This window comes from Sesamum indicum, linkage group LG10 (assembly GCF_026168435.1).
Source record: "Sesamum indicum cultivar Baizhima isolate 11 linkage group LG10, ASM2616843v1, whole genome shotgun sequence".
NCBI lineage: Eukaryota > Viridiplantae > Streptophyta > Magnoliopsida > Lamiales > Pedaliaceae > Sesamum > Sesamum indicum.
The window spans coordinates 762,466-775,930 of record NC_142666.1 but is presented as its reverse complement, the minus strand read 5'-3'; the positions used below and the strand labels follow the sequence as shown (position 1 = coordinate 775,930).

The following is a 13,465-nucleotide window of genomic DNA, read 5'->3' as shown; positions in this document are numbered from 1 at the left end:
AGCAGCTATATTTTTCCAAGTACACAGATGTAGAAAGATGTGCGAAATGATATTTTGGTATCGATTCCTCCACATATTTGTTGTAGATTAAAAAGAGTTAATTTCGTTTATGTATTTCTGAGAGAAATGATGCCAATCTAAGTTGAAACATTAGTTAAAAATTACTTAATATTCCAATTAAAATTAATTGATAAAAGCTCATTTGAATTTAATTTGTTAAATTTATCATAACCAAGCTTGAATAATTGTTTTTGTTCGATAAGTTTCAAACTCGATTCAAATAGTGCAAAAATAATAAATATACTTAAAAATATTAAATTATTCGAGTTCGATTTATAACAATTAAAATTTGATTAGATTAGTAATTAAATCAAATTCAAACATTAATTTGCAAGCTCGATAATAATATAAATAAATTTTAATAATAACGTGTTTGATTAAACTCGAAACATCTACAATCTTGTGTAAATCCCTGGTTAGGATGAAACTGCACATGTTGTGTTGCAGAAAAGCATCAATATATACATATATATATATATATATTATATTCACATGATCTAAATGAAAACCCATTATTCACAACATTATGATGAATTTGAATAGTAGCAGCATTTCATCCATCTAAACTGCTAGAACAGCGCCAAACAGGGACTTGCCATTGGACATCCATTTTACCATTTTACCATTTTAGCCCTACGTAGTCGTGGTGGACCCCAAGGCCGTGCAAGCACCAAGGCCTGTTATGGTAATATTGCATCCTCTTTGATTTTCTGAGTTTGGGTCCACCGCCACCCCTCCTACCGCCCGTCTTCTTTATCCTCCGCTTTTCCAACCTCCGCATCAGTTTCCATGTCAATAACTCATCATCATCATCATCATAATCATCATACACACCCTCCTCCTCATCATCATAACCATGAGAACCATCATGATGCATATCATGACGTGCCACGTCAGCAAGATAAGTCATCATCGACTCTACGGCTAAGGAGATATTGACTCCATCCAACGCCCCGGACTCACCTGCATCTTCAACTTCCTCTTCATATTCCACCGGCGCCTTACACTCTGGGATCACGTCATCTCCGTCGAAGGAATAGATGTCTTCGTCGTCGGACAGAGGTAAGTCGACCAACTCCCACGAGGAGAGATCCTCGACGCCGCCGCTCTTCGCCACCAACGCAGTGCTTCTTCTCCACATTCTCAACATTTCTCCTGCAGTATCTACAGCGAGCAGATCGGAATCGTGTTGAAATAGGAAAGAAAAGTTCAAATTTTAAAAAGAAGAAACATTAACATTGCGATAAAATTGGGGGGCGTCGCACGTGTATCTTTTGAATTCTATTGGCTGAACGACGTGGAGTATTGCGTGTAGTTCAACTTTTTTGCTTTTCTCTTTTCTTCATTTTCCTTTGGAATGAAGAAAGACAAGGAGGAGATGGTCAGAGTACGGTCCCCCAGTTGCTTTATAAATTGATTGTCCATTTCAAATTTTCAATGGATGAAAATTCATTTACGTTGGCGTAACTCCAATTATAAATGTGAGGCACCTATAATCTTTTATAAAGATTTAAAAATAATTATAAGTTGATACATCTTATAAGATGTATTATAGAGTTTATAAGATGTTAGTATAAATATATTTATAATTAATTTGAAAATAATTGTTAAGATCTTGTAAATAAAGGATAAATTACAACGAGCTCTTTTTAGATTTGTTATAATTACAAATATTTTCTCATTGCTTGAAAAATTACAAATACCTCTTTAAAATTACAAATATCCTAACAAATACTCTAAAGTTATAAACTCATCCCAACACTCTCTACATGACATCCAATCGAACTAAATCATCACATAATAAATATGTTAAATTTATTATATGATTGATCATTTTTTTTTAATTGTATACTAAATACATATTTATACTTGCTATATAATTAATTCAAGTCTGCCCAAGCTTGACTTGGGTTAAAATTTCCCCTCTAAATGTAATGTCTTTGTTCTAATAAATTATCGTGACTTCAATATTTATCTTCAATTCATGCTTTTTCTTCGCATATTGTTTGCTTTTTCTCTCTCACAATTACATATTTCTCTGTTCTGTACTAATCAGTGCATACCATTCAGTACCCAAACCTTTCCATGTCCAAACACATGTGCATACACGAAGAAGCAACGGCTATTCAACATTTAACAATAAGGCAGCTGAAGTATCGTAAAAGCACAGAAACACATCAACAGGTTGAAATTAAGTAGAGAGAATAATTAAGAAGTCAGTTGATCCATACTTTTTTATAAAGAGTACAACACAAAGCAACCGCACAACTGTTCTCTTATACACATTGAAGCCAAAATTCGCGCAGATAGCCACATGTTCCAGTGTGTTCAATAGTATAACTACAGCAAGCTATGCTACTTGTGAATATAAAATGCTCGTGCTCCAGAAATAATGTACACGAAAGGAGATTAAAGGTAGTAAGAGAACACTACCCGTAGATTCCAAGAATAAGTTTTTGATAAATCGAGAACAAGTTTGTTATAATTGTTTTATCAAGTAGTAATTTGGTTTTCGGGAGTGGGTCGGACTTAATTTCAGCTGTCAAAACTTTGCCGAAGCTCTTTAGTAAAAATTAAAAGGCAGAATCGCTGCTCTTCGTTTTCCCAAGCAATACGTCCTTAGCTTCGTTGATTTTGGAAGCAAGGTAATGGCTACCACCTGCATCAGGGTGGTTTGCTACCATCACCCTCCTGTGAGCTTCCCTTACCTTATCGGCCGGAGTGCTTTCCCTGATCAAGGAAATTAGACATGTTGAATTAACAAAAGATCAGGTTAATATCAGATATCATTGCTCTGATGTGCTCCAAGGATCTCGCTGGGTATACAAACAGAGAATAACTTTGATACTACTTCTGTATGATTAAACCGGAAAAAGGTTTTGTGACTTGATATAGCAAAAAATGAGCATCCATTAATTATAAAGCTCGATTGGATAAACATCATTAGTAAACATTATGAAAGAGCCCATCAAATGGTATCAGTTGAGATTACACTGATCTTGGGATAATGAAATAAGCAAAATCTTAGTTCATTCCATTGGAGAAAAGCAAATAAGAATAATAACCAATATCATAGATGCCTTCATATTATATTAGAGGCAGCAAAACTAAATAGATCCATGAGTACTCTCATTATGAGATATGGGTAACAGGACAACAAAGAATATATAAACCGTATGAGGTAGGAAACTCTTGATTTAACATTAGCTCCATTTTAGGTTTGTTTTAGACTGCATGACCATCAACGGGATATAGCAATTGATAAAATTACAAGCATGCATTCACCTACATTAATTCGTTTGCCAAGAGTAACATCCTCATGGATACTTCACAGTTAAAATTTTTTGACCCCGCAACTCTTAGCCAGACATCATTGTGTGTGGAGTTCTGTGTTATAAATTACTGCGGTCATTTTCATGAATCAAACAATACCTCATTATTGCAATATCAAAACTTAGTTCTAGCTTTGCCAAAAAAAAAAAAAAAAGGGAAAAAAATCAGCAAATTGAGAAACTGGACAAAGTAGAATAAACATTAAAATTCATCTCTGTCACCAAAGGGAAGAAGGTTTTGGACGCACCTGACTCCAAGAATAAGAGCTGCCTCCCTCCTCGTCATTTTTGGCTGGAAACCTCCTTCATAGAATTTACGCATTCTAGCAGTCGGTGGTCTTGCTTTGAATGCTTGCCATGCCTGAATGCTATATCTACCAGCTAGAGCGGCAGCAGCAACAGCAAGTCCAGCTATCAGTGGTGAAGTCTGTTGTAAATTTCAGGATTGGATTTCTCATCAGCTGGATTATTGGCATACTATAGAAGATAAAATTACACGAAAAATAACTACAATCTGTCAGCAACCACCGTAGGTAACAGCCAACAAAACATATCAAGCCATTGATCCACGAGACGCTGCTGAAGCACAGACTTCTTAGATGGGAAAGACATTGATCTCAATAAAGATTGTCAAGTTGCATTATTTGTATCCATTGCCATCATCATTTTTGACTATTGCCCTCTCTAATCAGCCATTTAAAAGATGTTACTATTTACACAAGGGAGGCCAAAAAAGGAAGTTTCTTAAAACATAGCCAATTCAACTCCTAAGGCGCAGAAACAAAATACAGCTGGAAAAAGAAAATCCAAAACAGAAATATAAGTTTCAAAAAGAGATTTCCAGTTTAAAGTTTCTCCGCTGCTTGCTCTCTAACACTCTTAATATACTTTATAAACACAAAACATCAACATTTTCTCATCTAACGAATCATTTAGGCCTGCAGATCACTCAGAGGCTATTGCCACATGGTTGTAGTGATGGAAATTCAAAATAGCAACATATCCTGCATGAATTGCAGGGACACAAGTTCCTCGGCCATAGCCAGCAGAAAATCTGTATGGACAAAAGTTGATAAAGTCTTACAACCCTGTCCCCCAAACTTTTCCCTAATCAAGATAAAAGAATTTTTTGTCTTTAATTCTTTCAGATGCAAAAATATTTATTAAAATATGTACAACAATAGCCTGATACAAAGAACAAATGGAAACGGACCAAATCCACTCGAGCAAAGGACACTCAGTATTTGCCTCCATCCTGTTCCTCTTATCCAAGCTTGAGGCATGTTTTAACAGTAAAACAACCATCTATGGACTATGAAAGGATAAAATAATAAAGGTAATTTCACAGAACCAACTTCCTGAGCAGCAGAACAACACGTATAAATCAAACTATAGGACCCAATGATCAATCAGATCAGAACCCATCGGATTATGCCATTGCACCAACATTTCGAGATATGCATAAAAATGGGTAGTACAACGACATTCAGACATTGTATCTTCCCTTTTTACTATTCTTCCTAACATCCCAGCATTCCAAGCATTTTTTTTTCCCTCAAGTCTTACCCGGATAAACTTCTTGACTAGGAAACGTACAAGAAACTCAATGTATAACCTAGCATTTGAAGGTAAAAACTGAAAATAGAAGTTAAAAGTTACAAAAAAATATGCCAAGATTTATATCAAATCGTCTATATATAAGTTCAAGAACGACTTACGCAAAAAATTCAATCATCTATAGGAGCAAATCCATTGATAAAAAATATAACTAAGAGAACCACTAAATGCTACAAATCAATTATGCAAAAAATTGAACAGAAAAAGAAAGAAATAATAAACTCATCCATGAGATGCAAAATGAAAACCCTGTAATATTACTTGATAGCCGCTTTGTTTATTCACATTCGTTGAACCAAGAATCATTATAATGTCGTAAAAGGTGAATTTTGTCTGCGTATCGCATATCTATATACATATCACTGTACGTGTGTGTGCGGGTGGGTATGTACCGGATCATCTGGTTTTATGACGAAATAAAAGGTTACGGCACTTACCATTTCTGATTCCAAGATGACTTCAGAGCTCCAAGTAGTGGGAATCCAACATTCAAAGACTCTGAATTTGCTTCTTCTCTCGTTCAAAATCTTCGGGCACAATCCTGTCCCCTTTTCAGGTATGAAGAAAGAGAATTAGGGTTTTGTTGTGAATAAAAAAAGTCGGTGAGCGTTGAGCATCGAGAGAAAGGGCGGATTAGTGAAAGACTGACGAATAATCATCACGTGAGATGCACGTGGCCTCCTATGCCTTGATCTTTTTCCTTTATGAATTATAATTGAATTTTTTGCTTAATATTTATATATATATAAAAAAAAAATCTCCATACTCACAAACGATGATTAATAACATCATCGCATCAATTTTTTATAAAGTCAATGTCCTTCAACTAATAATACAACTAATTTATTCAACTTTTCAAATTTTATATTAACCAATAAATTATTTTTTAAATATAATATATTTTAAAATATGAAAGATTATATAATATAGGTATCCAAAAATGGTGAACCACAATTTCTAATTTTTTTTACAATTGCTGCAAAATATTCATTTCGGTAAAATTCATTAGACCATTAAATTTAATTATCATTACTGTACCAATATATTAAAAATTAAATTTAAATATCAGTTGATTGAAATATTATAAGCTGACTGCTGTCAGTGACATAATGCCCACCAAAACTTCTTCAAGATTGAAATTATAGAGCAGCCACGCCTGAAAAATGATGCCAAGTTTTCAAAAATTTACCACCATTATATTTCAACTTTACAATTAATAGAAGGGATAATTGCACTATTCTCACCTAAAATTTGGTACAGCGACCAAAAATTATATTTAATACTTTTGATATTTATAAATTTTACTGAATTTATTGAGATTAACAAAAAAATAAATAAATAAAAATTCATACCAGGTTAAACAAATCTTTTTTTTGACTAAATTACCATTCACACACTAATATATGTGTGGAGGTTATATTCACTTTTATAAAGGTAATTTAATCGAGAAATAAATTTATTTGACATGTATAAGTCAATAATAATCAAATGAAGATAAATATGAATTTTTCTTCGATTATTTTGCTAATATCTACAAATTCGGTGAATTTTGACTAGCAAAAGGATCTATTCGTTAGAAAGGTACTAGACTTAATTTTCTAAACCATATAAAATTTACGTGTAATTACACCAAACCCCATGATAGAACAATGTAATTATAATTTAATTAAGCATATGAAGAAATAGAAAATGTATTTTCAAATAATAATAATAATAATAATGAACAGATTACTTTAATTATCCACATAATTTCTTATAATACTTTGTAACATATCAAAAGATTCACTCAAACAACAACAATTAAGTCCCTTCTAGTAACTGTTCCCAAATACGACAATCTGAACAACAACTAGAGAAGAACAGAAAAAAGCAAATCTATAATAAGACCTGACTCGAGACTGAATCACATCAACCCCAAACAACCCCTCACAACAATTAATAAATAACAACAAATATATATATATAAGTGTGAACTTCACAAATCAAATGAACACTTGGTATAAGTGGGAACTAATTTGTTTCTTTCTTCTTCTCTGCCAGACTGCCACTGAATTCAAACAGCTTATTGCCTGCTGCATTCTGGTAAGAGGCAATATTTTCAACTCAGCACTCCATTCACATCGTTGTTCGTAATGGAGCTAGTGTCGACCTTCGGTGGGCCTGAGTGTCGCCTGGTCCGGGCCGGAGAAGGTGGAAAAGAAAGCCGTTTCTTGGCCAGCCCAGCTGATCCCTTCTCAGGAGTGCCGTTTTCCAACCCCAATGGACTTGGTAACTTCGACTTGGCCTTTGCCGACCGAGTTGGTGCCATGTAACTTGGAACCGATGAAAAACTCGCCACGCTCTCGTCGTCTCTTACTGATGAACCAGCAATGCTGTGTCGCCTATTCCCGACGCTGACTACACTCCTTGAGTCGTCATCTTGAATCATTGTGCTCCCTCTAGGGCTTGCAGGTTTCAATTTTCTTGCTGCCGGCTTTGAAGAGGGAGTTGCAGGGGATAGGTGGCTAGAAGGCGGCTTTTGGCTGACTGGTGAAGATGGATTGTCAGAGTTTAGCTGATGACGGGCGAACGATTTAGTGATTTCTCCCACAGCAATTCCTGGGCTAGCACTTTTGACAGATAAACGGTCACTGTTAAGATCTTTCTCCGCTGCGGTTTGAGTCTCACCTGACTGGGCAGCCATCCATCGATCTAACCAGCTCCAGCCCCATTGGGGATTAGTTGGGTCCATAAACAATAAGTTGGTAGGTTTTGCTGATTTCTTCCATGTTTGCTGTTCAATTGAAGCGCAAAAATCTTGAATAAAATTTCGCATGCCAGATACTAAGAACATTCCATTCTACCCAAGGCACAGGGAATGACACTTAAACTTTCAAATCCTTTATCTATATGTTCTAATCGCTACCTAGTGGATATATGAAAAAGTACCTGGTGAGTATATGAATAAGCTAGAGCTCTTTCTCGCCTCATTGCAGCTTCATACTTCTGCAGCAAGCTCGCCTCGATTTGCTCTTTTGATTGAAGACTATCATCCCATTCCTCTCCCATCTGCAACAGCATTGAAGACTCTATAGGTGAAAAGAACTTGTTGAAATTTAAAAGAATGGTTAAATGAGGCTTTTGATGTAGGAAAATTACAAGTTGACGCTCCACGGTATGTCTCAATGAAAACAGTGGCCAAGTTTATGCTTTCATATTAGAGAACATACCCGAAAGAGTCACTATGTAATGTGGAGATTCTTACTTGCTTATAAAGAAATAATGTTACTAGCAAAAACTCACTCTCAGGCTCTCCAGCTCTCTAGCGCGTTTCTGCAGGAGTTGTCTCTGAAGTGCCCGATTTTCCTCCAACATCCTGATTCGTCTCGACTGAATCTGAGACTGCACGCGAGATAGAGTCTGCATGCATTTGAGAGTGTTTGAAGTCTGACGTTTTGCAGTCGGCCCATCAACAAGTAATTTCAGTCTGACAAGCCCTCTTAGAGCTCTCAATGCTCTCCTTGCCTGAAAGTTAGGAAGTCAGAGATACCAACCCTCTAGTAAACATAATTCTACCTGAAAGACTTATCTAAGCGAAGGTGACTGTGCTCTTTCCACTAGAGTACAGAAAACAATTACCGGAAAAAATTATCCAGAAGTTACAAGTATTGCCTCATACCGAACTTCATGGAAATGCCTCAATGAATTAATGCCATGTGTTTGAGTTGTTTGGCCAGTTAAAATATGCACTGGTATGTGCAGGTACCAACTCAAAAATGTGATCAGATTGAACTCAAAATAAAGTTAGCCTTCTTGTTTAATATGTTTCAGTTCTTACATTTTCACAGAAAACTTTCTCTTCGAAATAAGCCAATGAAAACATACATATTTCTAACAATTCAAGTTCAACATATGTTATTAGCATACTTATTATGGTAGGCAATAGCATGCATCTCGGGCTGTCTATCATTCAAACCATCACGCCTAAGTTCTAACAAAATATCATGATCTATCATATCAAGTTCACAATGAAGCGAGATATTTGTATAATACCATACCAGATAACCTCGGAATGCAGTCTGGATTCTGATTGCTGCCACTTCTTCCTTGGACTTTCCCGCAAATTGAGTCACTGTAGTTAGCCGAACAACCTCTGCAGCAGCCTGTGCAGCAGCTACAGCTGCTTCAGCAGCTGCAGCTGTAGCAACTGCAACGGAGTAAGCATGTTTTGTCTGCTCATCCTCCACCTCCGTCACCTTCACCTCTTCCACAGGCGGGAGAGGATGAGGGTCAGGCAATTCAACAGGATCTGGAGTTGGAGAATAGGAAACAGATGGTGTTTCTTTCCCAAAACATTTCTGCTTCGATTTGTTTGCTTTCTGAAAACGGGCACGAGAGTACTCGATTATTAGGCATTCATGCTTAAAACATCGGTTATAGACTTATAGTCAATTGAATAGAGCCACTGATTTACTGTACAAACCTCAGCCTTCTTTACCTTAGAATCAGGGCTGAGAACCTTCTTTACTGAAGAAAACCAACTTCCTTTCCTTCCCATCTTTATATCATTCCTCAACTACTCCTACTCTGGAAGCAGAATTCGACAAGATTAACAAACAATCAACAGATAACCCTACTAATAATAATACTCAAGGTTCCATCATTCAAATAGAACTTCATGACAATAAAGACGAATCCTAATCACGCCTTAAATCTCTGGAAAAAGTGTCAAAATGATCAAACCCAACCACCCATATCTACTAATCATAGTGATTTCTAGTTCTACTACACCCCACCTGCATTTCCCACATAGTAACAATTGCTCATTACTAAAAAAAGCAACATATGCCAATACTGAAAAAAGCAATTACCATTTCAAGAAAACAGATGAATTTCAAGAAATGCCATTTTTAGTTACTGGGTTCATAGAATTGAACCCCAAGAATCTTAGTTTTAAATCAGATTACCAGGAGAAAATCACCTGAAAATGTAGTTGCCCAGATCTCAGAAACTTACACTCTCTCTTTCAAAAAGGAGTCCATTGATGCCCCACTCTACATACAAAATCAGAAACCCCACAAGAAAAAACACAAAAAGAAGTAACAAAAAGGGAAAAAATAAAGATTAAAGAATTTGGACCCCTCTAAATTTTTTTTTCTTGATTCAAGTATGAGAAGTGGGAGTATGTGTGAGAAGACTAAGAGAGAGAGAGAGAGACAGCCAGATCTCGGCAGAGGAACAAATTCAACGGAAGGAAAGAAGGGAGAACATGAGGAGGAATCACACTACTTCACAGCTGGGTTTTGCTATTGTGGGGACCACCTGCTTGTCTGGGTCCCACTTTTTTCGAACGTTTGTCATCATATCCAAAGGTAATTTTTGTTTTACTCCTATTATTATTATTATTATTTTTCTTTTGACTGTGATGGAATTGTTTTACTCCTCACTGTACTTACTCGCTATTTCCCTTTTCCTTTTTTTAGATATATTGAGAGTTCTACATTTTTTAACCGGTAATTGCATACATAATTATATTAATATCTTCATAAAATTAAATAATATATTAATTTAATTAATATATAACAGAATTAAAAAAATAAATAAATTACAATATTACGTATAAAGTAAAACAAAACTCACGTATTCAGAAGAACTCAAACTCATAAACCTTAAATTTGTTCATGTATGGAACCTCACTCTTAATTATTAAACTAAAACATCATGGGTTATTAAATATAAAGATAATTGGTGTAATTAATTATTCATAGGCCTGTTTAAAAAATTACATCTAACACCTTAAGGTTTGCTTTCGTTTATTAAATAAGTATCCCCATTAGTTAAAATTTACTGAACTTACTAATATTAATAGAAAAATCGAAAAAAATCTGTATTTACCCCTAACTGATTTATTGTAGGTCAAATAAATCTTTTCATGACCAAATTACTATCATACGTGTCACAATTTGAATGCATGTGAGGAAATAAAGGTAGTTTAGTCGGAAAAAAAATTATTTAACATGCAATAAATCAATAATAAGTCCATCGATGATATACATTAATTTTCATTCAATTTTTTTTGTTAATATAATCAAATTCAGTGAATTTTGACTAATTGATGAACTTATTTGTTAAAAGTAAGCAAACCTCAGGAGTGTTATATGCAATTTCTAAACTATAGAGAATCTATATGTAATTACACAAAACCTCAAGAAATGGGGTTTAATTATCCCTTAAACATAAGTTTATGACTTTTTTGTTCAAATTTTCTGTTTTATAAAATCATATTATACTACATTTAATATAAACAAATAATATATATAGAAACTATATTATTTATTTTATTTATAAAAAAAGAAATGAAAATTAAAGCGACTCCAAATTTCGCAAAATACAATCATTAGGGTACCGTTTTATTTATTAATGTTGTGGAGAGACCGTATTAACATAAGTAAAAAGATACATTTATTACTACGCTGTAATTCTTAATTATTCCGAATTGAAACTCAACTCAGATTTATCTCTTCCAGTAACAAAACCTTTTCAAAAAAAAGTTTTACGATAACAAAGAAAAGTTCATTTGCGCCACTTTTTCCCTCTAAAGAATTTGAAAGAGCATCTTGAAATGCAAGTAATTTCCCCTTTTAAATAATTACATTTACACTCTTTAATTTTTGATCTATTTACACAAATCACACGTATTCTTTTATATAATTACACAAACTATCCATGATATTAAAAAATATGGATAGATTATATAATGATGTTGATGTTTTTTGGAGGTATGTGTGTAATTTTTTAAAAAAATATGAGTGTACGTGTAATTATCCAAAAAATAAAGCTAATTTATATAAAGACATTTTAGGTGAAGAAGTGTAAATGTAATTATTATTATTTAACTTCCTAAAGGCCAAAAATTGTTTTGAGTGGGCAAAGGCATAGCAGTGGGCATTTAGTAGGCAACTCATAATTCTGAGATATCATTAATTGATTTGTGATGGGGTGTTGGAGATTTGTTGGAACTTGTCTCAAATTATTGACACATAATTTTGGTTGGTGTAAATTTATAATTTGGAGTTTGGATTGAGTTCCAATTCAATTTAATCTGGGATTTGAATTCCATTTATATGGGTGTTGGTCCACTAATATAGTAGTCTGTAATTCACTAATATGAAGGTGTAAAATACACTTTTAGCCCTTAAGTAATTATCTACATCTGGAAATTGTGATCTTTGCATGGATAATTCAGTAAATGCATATAATTACAAAAGAAAAGTGTGTAGTTCTCCTTCAATCTATTTTTCTTGAAATGTCTCTTATGTCATTCAATTTAGTAACTTTTGTAATCATCCGTTTTGAGTATACAAACAATGCAATTTTCTCACAAAGATCTTAACACAAGACATATAATAAAAAGGATATGGATAAGAGTAGATATCTTAAATGCCAAATATTTATACCCCTAGCGGCTAGCTTTTGCCCCTGACAATAATCTTTGTGGGGTACTTGGTCTATCCGTAAGTCCCTTCCACAATTTATATGCATAGATCACAATTCACATGTCTTTTCTTTTCCAGCAAGAGTTTTGAATTCAAACTCAAGTTTTCTCGACTTCCACCTGTTGTAGATGAAAATAAAAAATAAAAATTGATCAGATATCTTCATCCAATATGAAAATTTGAATATTTGTAACTAATATCTATTTGAATGAGACTTGGCTTCACCGTAATTTTTTTCAAGTTGAATCAAGTCATTGCAACAAATGCTCCTATTGCAAAATCCATCATAAAACCAGTTTTAAAGTTTAAGCATCTTTGTCAAATATAATTTGGTAATAAGTACTGGAATATGGAAGATTAAATAAATTAATAAGGGGAGTGGTTAAAGTTGCATTGATTATATTCTTTATAATATAAACAACGAACATGTTAACAAGTTCCGTTGTCGTCCAGCGGTTAGGATGTCTGGCTTTCACCCAGGAGACCCGGGTTCGATTCCCGGCAACGGAATTTCATCTTTTGGTAGATTTTCAAACAGGAAGTTGTTCGGAGATATCCTTCTCTCAAAATATACTTTTAAGAAAGGAAAATGAATGCGTTTTTGTCGGTGTAGGCCTTGAAAGAAAGGGGAAGTGAGAACGATAATCATTAATCAATAGGTAGTATACTTTGATGCCCAACCAAGATTGCACCAGCAGTGAGCTTTGAATTTCACCCTTTAACTTCTTTATTCCCACCGTCTCCAATTAACAAACCTAATTTTCATTTAATTATTTATATCTATTTAATCATTATTTTTGTCCCCCTTCTAGTCCAATTTTTTCTTTACATCCTCTTTCAAAATTCTCTCTTCCTTTTTTTTTAACATTGAATTCATATTTTTAATATTATATATAAATATATATATAAGTATTCCTGCATGCACAACAAGAGTGGAGGCAAGACGTTTATTGATGGAGCCTCCGCAATGTAAAACCTGCT

The 13,465-nt window shown here is 34.2% G+C and overlaps 2 protein-coding genes and 1 non-coding gene across 8 annotated transcripts; 1 reads left to right on the top strand and 2 right to left on the bottom strand.

Moving 5' to 3' along the window:
• Window positions 1–2,268: 2,268 nt before the first annotated feature.
• On the bottom strand, window positions 2,269–5,625 carry LOC105172917 (mitochondrial import inner membrane translocase subunit TIM14-1). Its single transcript, XM_011094533.3, has 3 exons — window positions 5,447–5,625; window positions 3,641–3,819; window positions 2,269–2,790 (listed from the first exon to the last, which is right to left on the bottom strand). The coding sequence occupies exons 1-3, from the start codon at window positions 5,447–5,449 to the stop codon at window positions 2,634–2,636; spliced, it is 339 nt and encodes a 112-aa protein (XP_011092835.1). The 5' UTR covers window positions 5,450–5,625; the 3' UTR covers window positions 2,269–2,633.
• A 1,112-nt stretch (window positions 5,626–6,737) lies between these two features.
• LOC105172919 (protein IQ-DOMAIN 2) lies at window positions 6,738–10,254 on the bottom strand. Of its 6 annotated transcripts, none has more exons than XM_011094534.3 (6): window positions 9,970–10,254; window positions 9,472–9,575; window positions 9,047–9,367; window positions 8,292–8,513; window positions 7,938–8,057; window positions 6,738–7,782 (listed from the first exon to the last, which is right to left on the bottom strand). In XM_011094534.3, exons 2-6 carry the CDS (start codon window positions 9,544–9,546, stop codon window positions 7,108–7,110), a joined length of 1,413 nt encoding a protein of 470 aa, XP_011092836.1. In that variant the 5' UTR covers window positions 9,547–9,575; window positions 9,970–10,254; the 3' UTR covers window positions 6,738–7,107. The 6 variants fall into 6 exon arrangements, with proteins under 6 accessions (XP_011092836.1, XP_020552998.1, XP_020553000.1 ...); XM_020697339.2 differs by having other exon boundaries at window positions 9,472–9,570; XM_020697341.2 differs by having other exon boundaries at window positions 9,487–9,570.
• Window positions 10,255–12,922: 2,668 nt separating this feature from the next.
• Window positions 12,923–12,994, top strand: TRNAE-UUC (transfer RNA glutamic acid (anticodon UUC)). Its single transcript has one exon. It is a non-coding gene; the product is annotated as a tRNA-Glu (tRNA).
• The last annotated feature ends 471 nt before the right edge of the window (window positions 12,995–13,465 follow it).